The 20,330-nt window shown below is 57.0% G+C and overlaps 8 protein-coding genes across 8 annotated transcripts; 3 read left to right on the forward strand and 5 right to left on the reverse strand.

Moving 5' to 3' along the window:
• The first annotated feature begins 3,237 nt into the window (after positions 1–3,237).
• Positions 3,238–3,904, forward strand: B0H18DRAFT_114188 (uncharacterized protein). The gene is made up of 3 exons (XM_048035646.1): position 3,238; positions 3,328–3,487; positions 3,551–3,904. The coding sequence occupies exons 2-3, from the start codon at positions 3,437–3,439 to the stop codon at positions 3,869–3,871; spliced, it is 372 nt and encodes a 123-aa protein (XP_047886843.1). The 5' UTR covers position 3,238; positions 3,328–3,436; the 3' UTR covers positions 3,872–3,904.
• Position 3,905: 1 nt separating this feature from the next.
• On the reverse strand, positions 3,906–5,341 carry B0H18DRAFT_114125 (uncharacterized protein). Its single transcript, XM_048035645.1, has 5 exons — positions 5,286–5,341; positions 5,075–5,235; positions 4,687–5,022; positions 4,191–4,631; positions 3,906–4,126 (listed from the first exon to the last, which is right to left on the reverse strand). Exons 2-5 carry the CDS (start codon positions 5,184–5,186, stop codon positions 4,041–4,043), a joined length of 975 nt encoding a protein of 324 aa, XP_047886844.1. The 5' UTR covers positions 5,187–5,235; positions 5,286–5,341; the 3' UTR covers positions 3,906–4,040.
• Positions 5,182–5,925, reverse strand: B0H18DRAFT_114193 (uncharacterized protein). Its single transcript, XM_048035648.1, has 3 exons — positions 5,889–5,925; positions 5,286–5,822; positions 5,182–5,237 (listed from the first exon to the last, which is right to left on the reverse strand). Exon 2 carries the CDS (start codon positions 5,732–5,734, stop codon positions 5,345–5,347), a length of 390 nt encoding a protein of 129 aa, XP_047886845.1. The 5' UTR covers positions 5,735–5,822; positions 5,889–5,925; the 3' UTR covers positions 5,182–5,237; positions 5,286–5,344.
• On the reverse strand, positions 5,826–7,325 carry B0H18DRAFT_1043716 (kinase-like domain-containing protein). Its single transcript, XM_048030682.1, has 4 exons — positions 6,834–7,325; positions 6,721–6,782; positions 6,424–6,673; positions 5,826–6,368 (listed from the first exon to the last, which is right to left on the reverse strand). Exons 1-4 carry the CDS (start codon positions 7,051–7,053, stop codon positions 6,052–6,054), a joined length of 849 nt encoding a protein of 282 aa, XP_047886846.1. The 5' UTR covers positions 7,054–7,325; the 3' UTR covers positions 5,826–6,051.
• Positions 7,326–8,059: 734 nt separating this feature from the next.
• B0H18DRAFT_1043718 (uncharacterized protein) lies at positions 8,060–8,592 on the forward strand. The gene is made up of 2 exons (XM_048030683.1): positions 8,060–8,422; positions 8,481–8,592. The coding sequence occupies exon 1, from the start codon at positions 8,107–8,109 to the stop codon at positions 8,392–8,394; it is 288 nt and encodes a 95-aa protein (XP_047886847.1). The 5' UTR covers positions 8,060–8,106; the 3' UTR covers positions 8,395–8,422; positions 8,481–8,592.
• A 524-nt stretch (positions 8,593–9,116) lies between these two features.
• B0H18DRAFT_1125214 (uncharacterized protein) lies at positions 9,117–9,566 on the forward strand (the record flags this gene model as incomplete). The annotated part of the gene is made up of 3 exons (XM_048034969.1): positions 9,117–9,242; positions 9,302–9,349; positions 9,396–9,566. The coding sequence occupies 3 exons, from the start codon at positions 9,117–9,119 to the stop codon at positions 9,564–9,566; spliced, it is 345 nt and encodes a 114-aa protein (XP_047886848.1).
• A 1,986-nt stretch (positions 9,567–11,552) lies between these two features.
• On the reverse strand, positions 11,553–12,053 carry B0H18DRAFT_1087701 (uncharacterized protein; the record flags this gene model as incomplete). Its single annotated transcript, XM_048032196.1, has 3 exons — positions 11,553–11,800; positions 11,857–11,952; positions 12,017–12,053. 3 exons carry the CDS (start codon positions 12,051–12,053, stop codon positions 11,553–11,555), a joined length of 381 nt encoding a protein of 126 aa, XP_047886849.1.
• Positions 12,054–15,120: 3,067 nt separating this feature from the next.
• On the reverse strand, positions 15,121–16,792 carry B0H18DRAFT_114346 (exocyst complex component Sec10-like protein). The gene is made up of 7 exons (XM_048035662.1): positions 16,419–16,792; positions 16,052–16,369; positions 15,851–15,992; positions 15,670–15,795; positions 15,413–15,609; positions 15,248–15,340; positions 15,121–15,199 (listed from the first exon to the last, which is right to left on the reverse strand). Coding segments are annotated over exons 1-6 (795 nt in total). The 5' UTR covers positions 16,421–16,792; the 3' UTR covers positions 15,121–15,199; positions 15,248–15,330.
• Positions 16,793–20,330: the final 3,538 nt, after the last annotated feature.

Below are 20,330 nucleotides of genomic sequence, written 5' to 3' on the forward strand. Positions count from 1 at the left end.
GGAGACGGCCCGCTGACGGGCACGTTCGACTCTCCTCGGACAACAAGCCCACGTCACAGTTCGACGACGAGCCTGCTGTCAAGACGGAGTGGTGAGGGCCCCGCCAGCGCACAAAACGTCGCCTGTGGTATGTCGTCCACGTATTTAGCATTCACCGACTAACGAGTTCATCGCGTACTTACCCGCAAATCCATTTTTCCAGGCGACGTCCTTAGAGATGCGACGGTTTGCGCCGCGTCCAATCAGGTCGATTGTTCTCAGCCGCAGTGACACAGCCGCAGACGACCTTTCCCCCGTCTGTTCCCTGCTGCCCCAGTTGTCGCTCCGTTGATGCACTGGACAGACGTTGACTTGCAGTAACCGCGTATCCGCCCACCTCGATATGGCTTCACGGTGGGTACTGACGATCTTTCGTGACCTGTCCCGTCGCTGCGACTGACGGTCTTGTTCCTCAAGCGGTGACACTGCGTGTACGACCGCCATCGTACCCTCGTATGACACCCGCGGCTTGCACCCCATGAAGGGGATGTCCCGAACTGGCCACTACGGCCCTTTGTCCACTGATTCGGGAGTTGATTGCCTGGTTTATGCGGCACGTCGCGTCCTATAGTCTCGCTCAAGACCCTCCACGCGGCTTCACGTGCGCGGTTTGTGTCGAACCTATCGCGTCCTGTGCCTTCCGGATCTGATTACGTCGGGCGGGTAGTCCCGCGCAGTAGAAGGAAGGTTCCGACGACGATGGTGGGCTGACCGACGTCGTGAACGCCCGAACATCTTCTCGCGCCGGACAGCTGTGCGCGGGAAGCGCGATGCTCAGAGCGACGTGGCGGATACCCGAGTCAACGTGCGACTTGGTTCGAGTGTCCCCAGCTCCGTACGACACCAGCCTGGCACGTAGGCAGACGCGACGGCCTGCCCTCGCACCGAGCCTCCCTACACATTTACCACTCGCGGTCAGCTCTGCGCCGGGACGACGGACGGGTCCTTGTCGTGGCACGCACGAACTGCCAGCCGGACACGCAGACCGCCAGGGATGCTGGGGAGCGACGCGTACGATCGGCAGCGCGAACGCGCACAGCTCCGCGCCGCATACACGTAGATCGTGGGTAGAGTAAGGGCGGGGATGTAGCATGCGGGGTGCAGGGTCCTCGCGTATCGATATGGTGTGACGAACGAATTGAGTGGCGGGGTGGCCAAGATCGGAGACCCGTGGGTGGTCGGGGGATCGGGGATAGCTGGAGACAGTCGAAGGGGTGGAGACTTACCTGGAAGATGGTGCGAGCCCGGTTTGGTACGTGGCAGACGCGAATCACGCCCAGATCGCCGGGAGTGGGACCCAGGGTGTGTTGTAGTCGGAGTCGCGCGCGACGGTAAAGGCGAGGCACCAGAATTTCCAGGGCACTAGCCGGAACGGGGCTTGTCGAGGAAGCCTGGGGCGTGCTGCTGTGTGGCGACCGAGTTTGTGCGCGGGTGGTGACATCGGGATGCCCGGGCAGCAGCGGCAGGTGGGCAGCGACGAGGCCCGGGTCGCGTTCGCGAGTATGCGTGGGACACGCGTGGTGTGACGTGGTAGGCAGGGTCGGCGGTGCTCAGCCTAGCGTCGTTCTTCGACTGGACTCGGCGAACAGCAAGGCCAGCGCGGAGGTCGTCGACCGTGCGCAGGCAGAGCGAGGCGGCGAGGGCGGACAGGCGCAAGAGGTCAGCGGCAAGCAGAGGCGGGGCGTCGGCAGCGCGATTTACACACAGCTGGGTCGCAGTGAGGTCGCAGATGCGCCATGGCGGACTACACAACGAGGAGGTCGTCGACCAGCGTACGCGCCTCGAAGCGCCTAAGTATCGAGACGCGACGCGCTCACGTGTCCATGCCCGCAGGCGACCGGGTCCAACGAGCCAGCTCCCGTCTCCCATTCGCTGCACTGAGGAGGTCGAGACATCCAGCTGTTCGATCGCATACCTTGTCCAAACTGCCTCGCTCTAGCGGCATTTAGAGACGTCGTACCTGCTCTGATCCACCCATTCATCTTCCCACTGGCCCGGGCACGACGAGGACTCGCGAGTCGTTGGCAGGCGTGATGGTCCTGTTGGACCTCGACACGCAGAACACCTGTGCTTATCCTTGCCATGGAAGGGTGCGATTTCTTCATCCCGCTCAACATTGTGTATCGCCTTCTTTCACTCTTCTTACGCCGGTATGCTGACGGTCGCGTCCAGGACACCCGAGGGTAACCCGCAATCTACCACAATGCGGCATGCTCTTCCTCAATTCAAGTGGCTCCTCTCGTCGCCGATCTTTTCTACTAAGACCGCACTCGCGTCCCCTGGTGTGTTTCCTTCTTCCGGCGGAACCAGCTTGCGATGGGCTACTACTGCGTCAAAGCTGAGTCGTCACATGGGATACCGGCTCTCCCCTCTAAACATTTTATTAGGGCTTATGCTGAACGCGTTCCGAATAGTCCTCAGTCATCTACTCGACATCTAGCTCGCCGGCCTCCATCCTCTGCAGGTTCTTCGGCCTCATCATTGGCGCCGGGGTGCTCGCAGCATACGGGACCACGAGTGTCGACACGGGCTACGGGACCGGACACGGGTTCCCGTGGCTCTGGGTGATCTTCATGACCGCGGTGACTCTATTTCGGGTGAACAACGAGCGAGCTCGCTCCGCGGATGAGTGGCCCTCGTTGAGCATGTCGATCTCGCGCGCAGATTCCGTATTCGCTGGGGAAAGTACGATCTGCCCGTGCTGCCGGGGCGCGTCAATGACAAAGCCGGCTTTGACGAGGGACCAGACGAGAATGAGCCCGGTGAGCACGCCGACGGTGGAGATCAATCCTGTGTGAAGCGAATCGCGGCCCTGCTCATGTTTTGAACGGTACGTGAATACGTCTCCCACCGGTGCTTACTATCATATGCACGCTTGATGATTCTCAAATGCATTACCTCAGATACACGGCTGCGTTAGTCATTCTGCGCACTCGACTTCCGAGACTGTTGTCTCTCTCGCGCTCTCCAGCCGCCATCGCATGCTCCTGGACTCGGACGCCCCGTCGCATTCTGGGAGGAGACATTTGGTGCGGTGAGTTCTTGCCGCTCGAGTTGTACAGATCAGTCTATATGCGATGAACTAATGCGCTCAAGGTCAAGATCAAATATTCGAGACAGCCTCGCTGCTCCGAGAAGCACGTCCGGCTCTCTATGGAAAAGGTAGAGCAGAGGACAATGTCTTTCTCCTTGTGCATGAGTAAGTGCTGTATTTCGTACTTTCCGACGCGTACAGTAACTCACCTATCCGTGTCACTCTTACACGACCGCCGACTCCGACCCAACAAGGTAGTATCTAGGCTCATCCTAGGGGCCGAGAGCCATAATTGAGCCGACAAACTCCACCGGCGCCTCTGCTCACTTTCCGTCGAGAACCACGGCGGCGAGAGCGTTCTCAATGTCCGGCCGCCAGTGCTCTATCCTCCGAGTCCTCGCTGGTACTTCTCACGTGCGTAGCCATGTCCTTCGTACGTTTTCTCCGTCTAAAATGCCTCTCGCACTCATTGGGCAGCTCACCTTCGCGCGCGCGATCCCAGGCGTACTTGCTAACTTGCTGTACCTAGCGATCACCGCGCCGCCGCCTGTGTCGATGACCGTCTTGTCAATTTTTCCACCTATACTCAGCGGCATCGACGGTTTGTATAGCACGGTTGTATGGCGAATCGTAGCGTTCTCACCGCCGATTATACCACGGTGCGTTGACAAGAAACTGGTACGAAATCCGGGAGTCTGTCGGTCGCGCGACGCTCTCGGGCCGATGAAAGTCTCCAGCCATACTGTCGCCGTGGACGCTGACGCAGTTTTAAATCAAGCTGGGCTCGCTTATAGTTGAGTTTCGTGTGACGAAGGTATGATGCTCGCTAGCTGGACTTCGTGTGCAAGGAGGCATTTTGGAGTAGACATACGCATACGTGCATCAATGATGCTACAAGTTAATGATGCTCAACTTTCCACTGCGCCCCGCCCCCCCTACTAAGTACATCACTATGGTGGTGGATCCATCAATCCTCATTGGTGTCAGAGCTGGCAGCCCGTGACGTATCATCGTGTGCCGTGGGGACCCCGTTGGACTTGGGTTCCAGCAATTCTGTAGCGATTGGCAATCAGCCACGGCGAAAAGTGACATACAATGCATCCGAGGAGACACTCGCCTTTGAATGTTTGAAGACGATCTTCATGACAAGGGATCACATTGTTGATAGGGACGAATGCCGGTCTGGCTGCGTCCAATGCATCCCTTGCGGCTATGTAGATCTCTCGACGCTCTTCGTCGGAAAGTAGGGAAGCTCCATGAGCTTGCGTGATCATGTCATAGGCAGTCGCTACGGCGACCATCGCCAGATGCATACGATTTGCTAATATATCCCAGTCCTCCCCGGAGCCATGCGTGCGAAGCTCGTCGAGGCAGGGCGCGATCAACCCGGATTTGACTTTTCTCAATTCATCGGTGCCCAGCGAGCGCGGGATGCTGCCTGCAACTATGAATTCGACTGCAGAGGCCGCTATAAGATGATGGCCCCCGATAAGTCGCATTTTCCCCGCCCGGGACCGATGCAAGAATTGGAGGCAGCAGCGAACTAGACAGATCACAGCTGTAGGAGAGGATTAGATGGGAGATGCGGCAGTAGACATGCACGCTGGACTCACTGTTCAATGGGGCAAGCACTTTGGTAGACAACGATGCCGTGTTGATGTATCCAATGATCTCCGCCGGGCGCTCAACAACCACTCGCAACAGCAGATCTGGACTGGTAGAGAATGCCTTGTCACATAAGGCCCGAAAACGACTGTTCATCTGGGACATCCAAGGTGAATAGTAGTTGACCTCTGGTCCATTGGCGACGATGAATGACAGCATCACTATGATTGCCGACACCATCGACTTCCTGTATATGTCCAAGTCAGTATGTGGGCTGGGTTGAGCTCCCATATACTCGGATAGTTCGGCAAACAGTATGTCCCAAATCATCATGTCACGCCTGCCTTCATACTAATTGTTAGTAGCGGCCAGTACCCGGTTACCGAAGGTACTCACTGGTCCGTTCCGATTCCTGTAACCACTCTTGGAACGAGGTGATTGCCGCCCTCGTGAATGCGTCAAGCGGCGTCGATATCATGCATGTACTCCGATAGATATTAAACATCATGTTCGAAATTGACAAGTCTGACTTCAGACCAGGCGTAAATTCCGAACGACTCTAATCCCCGTTAGCGCAGCGTCGACGGACTTGACGAAGACTACTTACGTCTGGCTCCTGATGAGGGTGCTCCGAATCACGAACTGTCAGTGTCGTCTTGAGTAAGCTCACGGCAACGCCGCTGATGGCCCGCATTGAATCTTCACTTGCTGCATCCGCAATAAATTCGTAAGTCGCGCAGGCTGCTGAACCCTCAGGGTCGTATCCGTCATGTTCCAGGGTGCTACCAAGGACCCGGACGGCGTTCGGTCTGCTGTCCAGGAAGGCCTCGAAAAGGTCTTGTTCTTGGTGTGCGTATATGCTAGAGGGGTCTGCGAGGAAAGGTCCCCACTGGTAAGCGACTGCCACATTTGGTCTCTGTCGGCCCAGCTCTTTGGACGGCGCGGATGCACCCATATGACAGTGCTCCATGTGGGAAGAAGTCGCCACAGCCAGATGACTGCTTGCTGGCATCTGCTGGCACATCTGCGAGGCCACGAGAGAACTTCCCGAGGCATGCTGGCCCAATGAGACCGCCAACCCTGGCACGGGCGAAAGGTTCAATCCAGTCAATCAGCAGCGCCGTGATACTGGAGACAGGCTGTCCTGAGTCAGGCATGACATGTGTTAGATAGGATGATGCTACAGATTTTGGGCGGCTTCGACATGTACCTTGGTCCGAACGCCTTGTTGATACACTGATACTTGCCACACAACATAAACAGTACTAGGTATACATCTAATCTGGACAACTGCCACGCGGGGGGAACATACAGAGCGACAAAGAGGAAAGAATGCGACATCACAGCCAAAGTCAACGATGGGAAGATGTCAGTCAGACCAGCGTGGAGACGTCCGAGCGTACATCCGCAGCAAACTTTGACAGCCGGCCCACCCACTGGGCGTAATCGATGGGATCCCCCGGCTGCAGACTCCTAGCATAGTCCACCATATCCAGCAGCTCCTCTTCGACCTCGCGTTTCGTGCGAAGGTCTCGAAGGCGGCTCGCCCTGGTAGCCAAGAAGGTGTCCCTGTCCTCGGAGGGAGGGTAATAGGCGTCGTAGCTATCTTCGTGCCACGGCGGGGCTGCCAGGAGTCGAAAGGCGATGAGCGAATATGCCAACGACTCGAAATCGTCGGCAGCACAGTACGCTAGGGGAAACGAAGCGGTCAGCGCCTAGGAAAGAACCCCTACGATGACACTTACGCTCATCTCGAACAGCTCTGTCAGATTGATAAGTCCATGTTGCCGCTTGTCTTTGGAGGGGAAGCAGCGGATGCCACCCTTGCATTCGCGCCCATTCGAAATCGATGAAAGTCGGGTATACCTCCTCGGTGTCTTGACACAGGGCGGACAGGAGTTCCTGCAGGTTGTGACACAGCGGAAACCCGATGTTCCCGGGATGAATGTCGCAATGTAATACTCTTGAGGCGTGCATGTACTTCATCGTCGTGATCTGGGGAAAGCTTTTAGTAGGCTGGTCCAGACGGGATAGTGCCTTACCAGTCGCACAGCTGCCCAGGCAGTCAGGGAAAAAGGGAGCTGCTGTTGCTTCACGGATGGTACTGGGGAAAGGAAGTTCAGACATGTGCTCGGCAGATATGCAAACGACCCACCTTTATCCGTGAATAACTCTTCAAATACACCGACATAACGCAGCACCAAGCCGTGTTCCGTAGAATCCGGTCCATAGTCCAATAGTCGTTCGCAGATCTCAGGGCTTCTGCCCAGCCGTTGCAAGCGGCTGTAAACAACCCACTCCCACTGGATGCTTTGCCAAGGTCCTCTTTTGAAGACCATCTGACCGTCTTCAGAAGGGGCGCGTGGTATGGCCATAAGCAGCGTTCAGCAAGATGTGCTGAACATGAGCTCACCGGCGATTGGCTCGATGACGTTGACGACGCATAGGGCGTCGTCGCAGTGGTTCTGGCTACCAATCCTGATGCTCCAGGGAGTGTCCTTAAAACGGACATCTAAGTAGGAGTCAACCCGTACGTTGCTCAACATGTCAAAGGACAGCGTAGTTCTTAGAGAACGAGTGCAGTTGGTGGGGGGCGGAGGCAGGATATGGTCAGCCTACGCAGGGGGCGGCGTTACATAACAAGCTGTCACCTGTGAGCGGTACAACTAGAGATAGGCTCGTGACCAGTGTTTCCTTTAGATCACGTGCGCAGTCTCGACTCTTCGTGTGAACTTCAGAAGTTAGAACACACACCGGGGACGACTTGTGGATGTCGGAGACCGAACAGGCTGAAAAAAAAATGGGTGTGATGATCACCTTTTTGAAGCATCTTCGCAGTCCGAACTTCATTGCCGTAAGCAATTTTTTTGCAAGACATGTTTTATGTAGTGTTAGTAGTCTCGAACCCGCCTACGGACACCCTAATAGGGAACCCGTGAGACGGGTTCGAATCCTATTAGGGTGTCCGTGAGAGGCGGGTTCGAGACTAGTCGCTGCAAGCTCATGACAGTGACCTGTTGTGGTCGCCGTGGAGGCTTTGGCCGCTGAAGTTCCCTCATCTTCAGATGGTATCTCGATGACTTCTGCGGAAAGCGAGGCAGGTGCCAGTGTGCGGAGCTTCTGCTTGGACCGCACTTGTCGTGGTTTGGAAAGATTGAATGGCCGTTCGTCGTCCGAGATGATGATGACAGTGTCATCGACGTTTGGTGCTGCGATGGGCATGTGGTGTCTGCGCAGGCGCCTTCGAGTAGCAGGCGTTTTTTGTGAGAGGAGGAGGGCTTGTTCAACAACGGGGCGAGGAGGGGAGCACGAGCACGGAGCACGAGGTAATTAACGCTCAGCGCTCAAATTTTCAAAGCTTCAAGATCGACTTCCCGGCTCGCCGGTCATGGTCCTGATCCTGATTAACGACGATACCATCATGATTCATGACCCTGTCTGTCGACCATGTCCTGCCTTCGAACAGCTCGGATAGCTGGGACTTGGCCGAAATCTTCTCGTACGCCGTCGCTTGCGGTATCTATCTCACTGCATCCACGATTGCGCTCGTCGCATTGCCATCATCTCGCAGGCCCTCATCTTCGCCACACATGCATGGGTTCTTCAAGGAGAGGCCGTCTGTTGCGCTGTTTGCGGCGTTCTGCGCTGCGCAGCTCGTGACGACGATCATCACTGCGTACGTCGACTGGGGCTTCACGCACCCACGGAATCTCTAGTAGTTGGGTCAACATCGCTTATGTCAGGGTATGTTTTTGATAACCTTATCATGGCCCTCGACACCTACTAAGCTATGCATCTGCAGGACAATGTCTGGTTCATCTCTGACGACTGGATCAAGTTCGCGATGAAGGCTACCATTATTCCATGATCGAGAGTCTTCGCAACCGCAGCGCCGCAATGCGTAGGCTGCCATCGCCCAGTCCGCACCCGGCCCAGTCCCGAGCCGCGACTGCCATCCACAAGACCCTTTACTAAATGGAATCCCCTCCTCCTCCTCCTCCTCCTCCTCCAACCGTGTGTCGCTCATCCGCGGCGTGGGACACGAGGAAGAGTCATTTGGCTACCACCTCATCTGACAATTGTCTGACGCGCAGGTACGTCGTTAACCGGAACCCTGGTAGATTTCCGCATTCATCCCGCTTAGAACTCATGTGTTCGGATTCCGCAAAGTCGTCCTCACTGCGCTTGGCCGGATCGGTTGGTTATTTAGGTGCGCCTTCAGTGATCATGCTCCCCAACAATGCGCTGATCGGTCGCCCAGCATTTCGTCGGTGTGCCATTCCGTAGGTAACCTTTCGTATATCAGGAGCCTTTCTTTAAAATTTTGAGACCTGTTGCAGACAACCTGCCTGAGATGTTGCCGTGGTGGCGGATGCGATCAAATACGCGCTCGGGGACTACTAAGTACTCTAGTAGACTCTGGCGGAGCTTCATCATTATGCAGCGCAAGTTTATCGAGAGCACGGGCAACGTCGTGTTCTGCAAGGACATGCGCGACGAGGTCGTGCGGGAGTACTCCTCTGCGTCGCCCGTCGTGCATACACCCGTCCCACCAAGGAAGTGGGTGCTGCTGATCGCATCATGAAGTTGGCAGCCAAGGCTGAATATGAATGCGGACCACAGCATTCACCTCCAGGGACTCGCTTCCCCGCGTCTGCCGGTGGTCGCCACGTGCGGCCAAAGACGTTGATATTACCTCGGTGAGCATCCAACATAGATTGCACTCCCTTCCCCTGCCACTCACTTCCTCGATCTAGGTCCCACACCCCCTCGCTTGTTTCGTGTGCTCTCCCCGCCGCTCAACGTCATGCATCTGTGGATTGCTGCCTCACGCGCCCCTGGTGAGTCTCGCCCCACTCCCTATCACACCCTCTCGTTCTGCCTCTAGGCATGGCGGCAGCGATGACAATGCCACCCTTCGCCTCCCCGTTGATTATGGCCTGCATCTTGAACATTATGTCGCGCTATTATAGCCCCGGTTGATCTGCGCCACCCGTTTTTCTCAGCCGCTTTTGGTGTAAGCATTACTCTTCGTTCTCGGGAGTGACGTACTGTCTAGTGACGTCGGTGGCACAGGTTTGTCCCGGGCTGTATGTCTCGGCAACCATCTTTTGCGACACTGCCGTTTCCGGTTCCAGACGCGCTGGGCAAAATTCGCCCACTCGGTGGTCATCCGCATATAGAGCCAGCACTATACAGGCTATCTCGATCAGCCCTACGCGAAGAACGCTTCGTTCCTCGCGTCTATGTAAACCAGGAGGACAGCGCTAGCGCTAGGCAAGATCACGCACACCCACGCGCGCGAATGCTCAGAGGGCCCTCGTTAAAACAAGCAACTCCTCAAGCTCAATACAACTTGTCCAAACATACGGAGATCTCGAGAGGACAGCAGGACGGTGGACTGAGGTGAGGCAACTGTATTTTCATTAGAACGCTCGAACGAGCCGGCGAATGTGCATCGGACGTGAGGGACTCGCTCTCGCCATAGATGATCGTTCCGCAGTTTCAAGCCAGTTGTATTCCACTTGCATATAGCGGCCTCAACAGGCCTCAGTCTCCCGTTTCAAGCTACGATAGTTTTTCTCTCCCTAGTCTCTCTCAGGCTCTCCCGCGCACTCCAGATCGTCAAGCTTGCCCGTCGCTGCATTGCTAGTCTGCCATTTCTCTCATCCTCCGTGACATGACCGTGGTCGCGATACATCATCAGCACTAGCCGTGTCTCGCGTCTGGATGCACCCTTCAAGCTTTAAAGCTTTAAAGCTTTACGCTCGAGTCACCGTACTACGTCTGCGCGGACCTTAAGGGGGGATTCCCAGTCTCGCGCAAGTCCGGGCCAGCGCTTCACGCTCTTCAATTTGTGTGCACTTTGCAGCTCGTTTCAACGCCGTACTTGCGGTGATTTCCTCCCTTGTCCGTTTATTAAGACCTGCTGCAACATCGGGATGATGGTTCTTGACACCACGATCGGGGCGTGAAGGTCATCAGGTGCGCGGTCTTCTACTTATGCATGAACGTTATCAGGATGCTCGCATACGCAAAGCAAATGCGATGTATCTGGGTCTGCAGCTGGTGCTGATGCTTCAACATCAATTTCAGGATGACCTTGGTCAACGATGCTGGGCGTGCCACTTGCAATGACATCGTCTGCGCTGTTCTGATGGCCACTACCCTCGCTGGTACTTGAACCACGATTGCTGCTGGTACGCAAACCGCGATTGCTGCTGGTGCCACGGCCTCCCCCCGTACGTCCCTCCTCCACGCCCACGGTTGCTTGGGCGGCCAGACATTGAGGAAGACAATCGGAAGATACAGAGGGACTTGGCGAAGTATGCTGTAACGCAGGACTGAGTTGGAGAGAATCAGACGAGCCTTGTTCTGGGACTTGGGCTGACGTGTCACAACGTCTGGCCGCGGATTCCCAGCCTCGGCTATTGTAATCACAGATCAAAATACTGCACTTCGTCTTTTACTCTCATAGCCTACGAAATCGTTCCGTCACGCCCTGTGTGTGCAGCAAACACTGCTCATCCACTTCATCGTCCACATTGGTGTTCCACCTGCTCACGATCATTCCCCACTAGACACGCTTTCTGCACACATGCGCGCAATCACAAAGTCCCGCAGGTTCGACTTGGGAACCCGAGGCTCTATTACCACCCACATATCGACGGTAAGTCAACTTGTGCTGTCACAGCAGCGGCATATGTATTGACTCGCTTGAAGGCCGACCTTGCAGCAGATTTGGTGAATCTCTAGTCCCCGGCTCGCCTCCACCACGCGAACCTCTCGATGGATTCATGCCTTTCGATGACCGCCCATCGTTTGAGTTCGCAGAACTGGTCTTCGGGAAGATGCTGTGCCCAACCACGCGAGCTCACGACGCCTTCGTGATCAGCTCCTGCATGATCTTCACTGCTCTCTTAAACTTTGTTTGCCTTGTCCTCCGCTGCACCGTGCTTGTCCCAGTCCCACATCCAGCGGGCCCGCCGTTCATCCACATAAGGTCGTCGCTCCCGAAAGCGATGCTCGTGTCCAGCCCGTAAATGACCTCGCTCCCCGGCGGCTGCTCCGTCGGGATCGATTTGAGGATATCGTACAGCTCGCCGACGAGCGTCGTCGCCCCTGTGCTGACAGCGTCTTGCGCTCCTCGTCGCCCAGGGAGGGTGTCCCGTCGGGACGCACGGCGGCGGTGATGTTCCAGCTGGGCTGCGAGGGTGTTCTGGTGATCGTGTAGATCGCGCTCGGGGTGGGAGGGGCGATGCCTCCGGTGATCCCTATAGGTAGCGTAGATGTGTGAGTCGATGTCTGCTCGTATGATCAAGACAAGCTGTGGCTGACCGTGTTGCAGGCGGAGCGAGAACTCGGTCGGGGCCATGGTGATTTCGTCGGGACACTGGGCGTGTAGGGACTACGAACGGAGGGTTGACTGTGGGTATGGGTGAAGGCGCGATTGGTACGGTGCGATCGTTATCCGCAGCTTATAATGCGCGTTGTGAGCCTCCGGATACGTGCCACTCGGCCAGACGCGCTCATGCGCGGTTGTGGCGGAAGCGCCACTGCGCTCCTGATTGGGCTTGTCACGTCATTACTAGGCACGCTAGCTCGAGGCCAAGTGCTCAAACCAGCGTAACTTACCAGTAACAGTAAGTACTCGACCATAATAAATTTGAAGGTGTATGTGGGGGATAGTACTGACCTTGAAGTTGTCGTATGTGGGTAGCCGTGTGAAGACTGGCTGGCCCGCCGTCACGGTGGCACTGACCTGCCAAGTATTGAAGCAAGGTACGTACTAGACCTAGTGAAGCATCTACTCAAGTTGTCAGGGAGCGGTCACAGCTAAAATTGCTGTACGACACCGTGTAAATTGACTCCTCTCACGTCTGTAGAGCTCTTCGGTAACCCTCGATTAAGGCGCTCGTCACGTCTGTATTTTGAGCCAACGAAAACCAAACTCAATGACCGGTATGTCTGAGGATTGGGCCAGGGTCGCCAGAAGAGCTAAGAGGTGAGTCGGTATGCGGCTTCTGCTTTAGTATTGCCATGATTACGGTCACCTACCCCCTACGACACAGTAGAGCGGCGGTACAATGAGACTACCGCATTTGGTCTACCGCCGACTTACGTCGGCGCAACCTGACCTCACTGCAGACGAGTGCGAGATGGGGTCGCACGAAAGCTGTGTACATTACTTCGCCCTTCTCGAACACGTACTAGGAGCTACAATTACACAGTCAAATTTGAACGTCGCCCCAACACCAGATACAAGACCTTCAGCAGCTCGTGTCGGCCCACTTGTCGAAGAAAGCCAAGTAACGCCTCCAGCGGCCTCCGTCAAAGCTCTCAATGCGCTTCCAATCCTCACTTCCCAGCATGATGCGCAACCAGATCAACACCCCAGCGACATACGTGTCGGCATGGGTGACCTTGCCGTCGTCGCCGCCAGGGCCCCCGCCGCTCAGCAACAGCCTTCCATCGCCAGCCGCGACAAACCACGACGCAACGACGCTGAACGCCTTCTCCGCGACCACCCACTGCTCCGCGCGCTTCTCGGACCCGGGCGGGCTGAGCTCCAGCTTGCACCCCAGCGACTTCTCGCGCGTCTCGAAGAAGTACTCCGCGCTCCGCGGGCTCAGCACCGTCGCGATGGCGTGCAGCATCAGCGGCATGAGCTTCTGGTGCAGCTCCGTGGCGAACGCCTGCACGAAGCCCGCCTGGAGGGCGCGCGTGTCCGCGGGGAGGAGCGCGGGCGTGGCGGGGTAGGTCTCGTCGAGGTAGCGCGCGATCCTGGCGGACTCCGTGACCGCGGTGCGCGTGCGCGGGTCGTAGATCACGGGGAGCGTGTACGGCCACGGCGCGACGGACGGCGGGTTCGGCTCGACTCCGAGGGCGGTGAGGACGGACGCGATGTCCGGGTACTCGACGAATTGCGTGCGGTACGGGAGGCCCTTGTAGTTGAGGGCGAACCTGGGTTGTGGAGGTCTAAGTGAGTAAACGCAGTTAAACGGGAAGATGCGCACCTCGTCTTCCAGCTGTTGGGCGACCAGGCGGTGCCGGGCACGGTCCCGGGGATGTCGTAAAAGATGATACGGTCGGTGTCGGGAAGCGTCATTGCGTTGGGTTGCAACGAGTTATGCGACGGTGGATGCGACGGTGTATTTACAGACACTGCTGAAGCACTGGAATGCCGGCAGCTGCTGTTGGCGCGAGACCTTAAATGAGTGCGCCAGGACCAGCCCAGTCGCTCTGGCTCACTCAGCGCTGTCTGCAAAACGCTCTGTCAGCGAATGTTCTTCAACAGACCCCGTAGCACATCATGGACAGATGAGTCACTGTCCATGCTTCGTGCTCAGAACGATCGTGCTACATTGAAAGCAGGATGCCAGTACCAGGGAGCTGCGACATTTAGTGTCAATGAGTTGCACAGTTGTTCTGAGGGATACGGACCTTTCTTTTAAAGCCCGAACTCAAGAACCAGAGTGTCAGGCAAGGATACGGGGGCAAAAGGATGGATTTCTGGTGCGCTATGTGCGGTTGTCCGATGCAAAGTCCAACTGGGGCTGGGCGTTTCGCGCGACGCGCTTGCGTCAGGTGATGGCGTTGAATCACCAGCGTTCGACTATCCTGACTGACTGACTGACGCAATACTCGCGATACGCGCTTGGTAACAACCGCTGGGGTGACTAAATGGAATACCCTCCTCCTCCTCCTCCTCCTCTATAGACTATTCATGCCAATATTAGCAAGACGGAAGGAAGAAAGAGGTTTTCGAGCGTGAGGGAACTGGCCAGCGCGGAGAGGGGATAAGCGCCCTCCCGTATATCATGTATGTACGATGTCTCGACGGCTGAGGAAAGAGTATAGCTCCCTCCTCCGAGATCAGTCACGGCGGAGGAAATTGCAGTGAAGTGAGCTGTCTCCAAGCTGTCCCTGAACTTAAGGCTCAGAAGTCCTCGCCCGAAATGTGTACTGCAAGTTTGGTACACTCATCTGTGGACCTGAACAGAGCCGCTCCTAGGTTCCTCGCACCTTCTACCCCACACCAGTGTTCGCAAACAGGTCCAAGACTCTGCTGTCATTCCGTGTCTTCGGTGGCCTGATCCTGCGCACGAGCAATGACAGTGTATGAACAGTCTCACATGCACCATCAGCACAGAGATCGCGATGCAAGGCCGGGACGCAATCGTGCGCACTGTCTTACGTCGTGAGACGGGCATCCCAGGTAGTCAGCAGATCATGCAGTCCTCTTTAAAACTGAGGTTGTACATGGCTTTATCAACCGTCTTCTCCATCTTTTGCCAGTCCGCCCGTCGCTGAATGAACTCGTATACGTCCTATGTCATGAATGTGAGTCACTAACAACTAACAAACCGATCTCGAGTGAAATCTACGTACCTCCGGTTTGTACGCGCCCCCGTAGCGCGTCACATCGCGGACAATCTGGGCCAAGTCTTTCGCATCCTCGACCACGTAGACGTGCCCGAGCATCTTGAGGTACGAAACCTCAGCTGCGATGCTGCTGACCTACACCGGGATCAGTACAGACTACGTGCCTATCTCTTTACATCATACCTTCAATGACGAGATGAATGTATGATACGCATTCAAGTCAGCGATGACCTGGAATCCACCGTTGAGCGATATGATCTGCCGCTTCAAATGCTTCTGGAGGATGCTGCAACCATGCGGGCCCGGATTAGAACTCTGCCTCGATCGGGTGGCAGAGCAACGACTCACGCAATCAAGCGAATACCGATCTCCTGGTAGAAGACCTCGAGCACTTCCTTGCTCGTGCTCCCCTTAAGCAGCTGGCAATGCATCTTCAGGCACTGGATCGCCTCGACGCAGCCCTTCGACGGTCCCAGCTCGAGTGGAGAACCCTCTTGCGGGTAGTATGCGCGGGGGCCGGTGAGCTTCATGATAATGTGCTCCACCTACGCGAACCGTCGATGAGTCAAATGCCGCAAGAGTCATCCCGGTAGACAACATCATACTTGGTTCATTAGTGCATCAGTGCCAGCGTTGAGCCCGGCAGCGACGCAATCATCGAGCACATCTTCAAAGCGCTTCTTCTCACGTACCACGGCGTTCAGGAAGTCGGTACGGTCAATGTGGGGTGCCTATACCGTGTGCTCAGCCCCGACAATGCTCGAAATGTGAACACGACGAACTCACCAATTCCTTGTCGAAGTACACCTGGACCATACTCTGGATGGTGTCGCCCACATGCACCAGCTCGAAGAACTGGAGTAGGGGCGCGACACTCCTCGTCTCTTCGTGCTCCGCCGGCTGGTATGTCCTCATCTGCTGCGTCGCTCTGTTCAGACGAGTCAGCATCTCGCACATTTCTCCATCACGCGTCGACGAGGTACACACGTATCAAACCCGGGCTTGACGTGCCGCTCGCCGATCGCCTGGAGGAGGAGTACGAAAATCTCCTCGATCGTGTCCCGTACTCGGTGGCCGTACTGCCCCGGGTATCCCGAGAACGTCTCCGCTCGCTTGAGAGACTCGCGATCGGCGTGGATGAGCTCGAGGGCGATGTCGAGCGAGAGCAAAAGATCAAATTTGTCGAAGGCGGCGCGGGTAGCGGAGTGGACGTACGCGTAGAAGTCGAGGTTGAGGAAGACGTCGTCTTGGAGAGGATGGACGGTGTAAGCTGGGAGTGGGCGGTCGTACTCGACGACACGGACCCTAGTGTATATGTCAATACCCAAGCAAGCACTTACAGGCGTACACTCACATCTATCTGTCTTCTCATTCTCGATCTCCATATCCTTCTCATTTGCGAACTCATCTCCGTCCTCACCCCCCGCATCCCCGTCCGCATCCTCGTCCACATCCCCGATCTCGAACAACGTGCTCCCGTCTTTGCCCTTCTCGAAGTCTTGTGTATACCAGTTCTTCTTATAGTCCACACTCCCTCCCCGAGACTGCCGCCAAGAGCCGAGCTTCGAGAACCTCTTCCCAATCCCTCCTACACCACTGCCTCCCCCAACACTGTCCGCGTCACCCGCCGCGCTCGCAAGCCACTTCTGCGGGTTCAGCATCGAGATGCCCTGGACAGCCGCGGAGCCGCCCGCCGCGACGGCCTTGCCGACGGTAGCCGCTGTGCGCGGGACAATCGTCACGGGCAGGAGGAGTACATCCGTGAAGGACGCGAGCACGTTGCGCTTCACCTGCGCAGGGTTTGACGACCCGATGAATCGCACCTGCGTGTGTTCTGCAGTCGTCTGCTGCCCGGGGATGGCTGGCCCGGATGGCTGGAGGAACTGAGAGCGGGATAAGAGCCAAGGCAGGGTAATGTATAAGAGAGCGTACCTGCACTTCCCAGGCCCGACACGTTCGCTCGAAGCATGCTTTGACGAATTCAATCTCCTCGTCGAGATACTCGTCCATGTTCGGCTCGAACATCCGATACCTGCGTCCGAATATTAGACCTGCGCCGCGGAGGGAAAGCTGCGAACATGTACTAACGCGACGTCCTCCGCTTGGGCTTTCGTGACCAGCGAGTCGCTCCGCTCGGACGCGACCTCGAAAACGGCGTCGGTCATCCGCCACGCCTCCCTGAACGACGCGGCACATGCCTTGAAAACGTCTCATTGCTGAGCTCGCGCGCGGGTCAAGAGCGGCGCGACGTACTCGCCTACCTAACACCACCACTTCAATACAGAGACGTTAGGAATCGTCACTGTAGACTCACCACGTCCCCCGCTAGCCGATCGCAAACGCGAGTAGCACGCCTGTCGCGGCGGGAATACGCGAACCGCTCTCGCACCGTGCTCCCGGAGCGCCGCGAGGATCTCGCCCATGAACGCGTCCATCGCGTCAAAATCGAGTTGCCCGTCCTCCGCGAAGTTGTCCAGCGGGTGCCACTTCGCCTGCTCATAGAAAATCTCCCGCTTCTCGATCCACACCGTGCCCAGCTCCCAGCGCACCTCACTGCTCCCTCTGTCTGTCTCCCCAAAGCCAACGCTCCTCCCCTCGCCACCACTTCGATCCAACACTTCCCAGCTCGCCTCGGCCGCCTCGCGCATCCCGGCTTCGTCTGCTCGTCCATCCGCGACGTCGAATGCAGTAAGCAGGGCGTCTTCAAACCGGTCCGTCGCGGCTCGTAGCGCAGCCGAAAGCGCTGACCACGAACGCAGTGGTTTTACGCGTGGAGAAAGGAATAGCGCTAGAAGGCGTAGCGTATGTGCCTGTTGCAGCGGTGTCTGGAACGGCGAAGGCGAGGGTGCGGAGGTTGGAGGAAACAGGGTGGAGAGGACAGTATGTGGGGGTGCGTAGAGCGCGGGGACGAGTGGTTTGAGGAGGGTGTGTACGCGGATGTACTGCGCGCGATAGGTCGGTTTCGGCGGCGGCCCTGGTGACGTTGGTGTCGCGAATGTAGGGAAGGCAGAGCCCGGACGAGGCGTACCAACGGTTGAGAATGCACCTAGAAAAGACTGAGGGATATGTCCCCGACAGGAGAATGCACTACTCACTGACGAAGTCACCCATCTCATCCGCAGGCGCATTCAACACCGCCGAGCCCTCTCCGCCGGACGCGAAGTCGCCAAAGTCGTCGTCGCCGATGTCGACCGTCAGCGTGGGGGCGCGCCGCCCTTGCTCACCCCGTTGCGCTCTCTCTCCCGCTCCTCCAGCACGCCCAGCACCTCGTGTAGGTGACCCTTCCCTTTCCTGCCTGTGTCCGTGCTCGCGCGCCCACCTGCACCCGCACGCTTCCCGTAACCCTGCACGTCGTCCCCCAGCCCGTCGTCCAGCCCGAACAGCCGCCATCTCGCCTCCCACACACGCTCGTCGCGCACGAGCGCGCCGGTCGCTCGGCATGCCTGCGCGTACGCGGGCAGGTCGGGCACGGCGAGGTGCGTGAGCACGACGATGTGCAGGTCGGCGGGAAGCCGGCCGATCCGTTCGAACGGCGCGGGCCCTCGCTGGCGGGCGTGCGCATTGGCGAAAGGCGAGCTGGAGGGTGCTGCAGGGCGCGGTGTTAGAGGCGAAAAGCGCGAAAGGCGGTTCTTGGACGAAGCCGATGGAGGCGAGGCAGCAGGAGAGTTGTAGAGTCGGACGGGCTCGAGGGTCGTGAATTTGTCCCTGCTGATGTCTTGTATACGCGCATGATGGTTGTCTTATGGCCGGACAAGATGGCAGATATAAGGAGCAGAGTTATCGAGCAAGTCAGACGAGAAGAAGGAGGAGGAGGAGGAGGAGGAGTAATTGACGGACGCGGGCTCGCGACCGAACGCGCTTCTACTGCGCGATGCTGTTATATTCCGGCTACCTTCGGATACATATGCATGTATGTACTTAAGTACTGCGCATGTACCGCAGAAACCTTACCATGTACTTTCGCAGAATGGTAGGCGATCAGGTGCGACGGTGAACGTACTCAAGACTGTGATGATGGTAAGTATTTTACCACGAAAACGTCACTCATACGACATGCTCATCGCATCTCTCCTCGATGCAACTCATGACCACGACCCACAGACTGCCAACGTCGGTGACTCGTTCGCAGTACCACAGCCGCGGCATCGAGCCTTCTGTGTGAGAGTTCATGTCTCCCCTTAATGTACGTGTACATGAATCCAACTCTGACGTCGTCATGTTTTGTTCCGTGCTCCGCGACTACCTTTAATACCGCCCGTTCAGCATGTCGGCCCATGTGTTGCTTCCAAGCTGCTTGTATTATCAACGCTGTCCTAACGCTCGTTCGAATTGGCCTTTTGCCGTATCAGAAGCCCCACTGCTCGTCCGAGCCTCGAATTGTCTGTTGCAGGTCAGGTCGGAAGTCCAACGAAGTGCTGCATACTGTATAGCAGCACTTTGGGCGCGGGCGGGTGGATAGTTTCACTCGGTCGTAGTCATCACAATGGATGCGACAGTTGACTAACAATCTCACCCCTTCGACCAATCCGCACCGCTTCAACTGCCCGTTCAATCACAAAGAAGGGCCTTGGAATCGGACGCGGTACGATCCAACTTGCGGTGCACAACCACATGATCCTCAGCACGATGACGATACTTCTTCTATGCTTTTGTCACAGTCCGGCGCGGCGAGTCGAGTAGGATCCGACTTCTGGCCTCGTGTAGGACACGTCGTTTGGCCCCTTCGGCGTTTGTGATTGATGATGACGGACTCCAGACCCCAGCGAATAGCGAAGGCCTCTTATCATGGCGACTCGCAGCGCGGAGAGCATGATGTTCGGCGCTCCGAACGAAGGACAGTGGTCGATCAGAGTGAACGGGCGTGCCGGCGTATTTGGGCGCGTTCCAGCAGAGGTGTGTCGCCAGACATCCCGGTGGCCCATCTGTCTCATCTCCTTCCGTCTATGCGCAGGCCGACGAGTGAGACGTCATCCGCCGCCATTCAGGTCTGTGTCGTGCTTCGATGAGTTCTATCTGGCGGAACGCTCGCCGGGCCGACGAATCATCGACCCAGTTGTGGAAGGTGCGATGCCCTATGTATTTCTCTGTACTGACAACATAACAAACCCGTTGCCCCCGGACTGCGAGTGATGAAGACACGGTTGCGGTTGCGACCCATTCGGCAAAATGAGGCTGTTCGAAGACGGCGTGTACGCGGGGGCATTGTGCGGAGACGCCGTTCTCCTTGGGTCGTGCAAGTCCTCATCTCCCGTCTCCTGTGTCCTGC

Source organism: Fomitopsis serialis (assembly GCF_022376445.1).
Source record: "Fomitopsis serialis strain Sig1Antser10 chromosome Unknown B0H18scaffold_147, whole genome shotgun sequence".
NCBI classification, from domain to species: Eukaryota; Fungi; Basidiomycota; class Agaricomycetes; order Polyporales; family Fomitopsidaceae; genus Fomitopsis; species Fomitopsis serialis.

Coding starts and splice junctions, on each gene's coding strand:
- B0H18DRAFT_114188 (XM_048035646.1), top strand. CDS start 3,437: ATGTCCGGCCGCCAGTGCTCTATCCTCCGAGTCCTCGCTGGTACTTCT. Junction 3,488..3,550: donor TCCTCGCTGGTACTTCTCAC/GTGCGTAGCCAT, acceptor CTCATTGGGCAG/CTCACCTTCGCGCGCGCGAT.
- B0H18DRAFT_114125 (XM_048035645.1), bottom strand. CDS start 5,186: ATGATGTTTAATATCTATCGGAGTACATGCATGATATCGACGCCGCTT. Junction 5,023..5,074: donor ACAGGAATCGGAACGGACCA/GTGAGTACCTTC, acceptor ATTAGTATGAAG/GCAGGCGTGACATGATGATT. Junction 4,632..4,686: donor AGTGCTTGCCCCATTGAACA/GTGAGTCCAGCG, acceptor CCTCTCCTACAG/CTGTGATCTGTCTAGTTCGC.
- B0H18DRAFT_114193 (XM_048035648.1), bottom strand. CDS start 5,734: ATGCCTCGGGAAGTTCTCTCGTGGCCTCGCAGATGTGCCAGCAGATGC.
- B0H18DRAFT_1043716 (XM_048030682.1), bottom strand. CDS start 7,053: ATGGCCATACCACGCGCCCCTTCTGAAGACGGTCAGATGGTCTTCAAA. Junction 6,783..6,833: donor AGAGTTATTCACGGATAAAG/GTGGGTCGTTTG, acceptor TCCTTTCCCCAG/TACCATCCGTGAAGCAACAG. Junction 6,369..6,423: donor CAGAGCTGTTCGAGATGAGC/GTAAGTGTCATC, acceptor CGTTTCCCCTAG/CGTACTGTGCTGCCGACGAT.
- B0H18DRAFT_1043718 (XM_048030683.1), top strand. CDS start 8,107: ATGACCCTGTCTGTCGACCATGTCCTGCCTTCGAACAGCTCGGATAGC.
- B0H18DRAFT_114346 (XM_048035662.1), bottom strand. Junction 15,993..16,051: donor GTCAAGCCCGGGTTTGATAC/GTGTGTACCTCG, acceptor TCGTCTGAACAG/AGCGACGCAGCAGATGAGGA. Junction 15,796..15,850: donor TGTACTTCGACAAGGAATTG/GTGAGTTCGTCG, acceptor CACACGGTATAG/GCACCCCACATTGACCGTAC.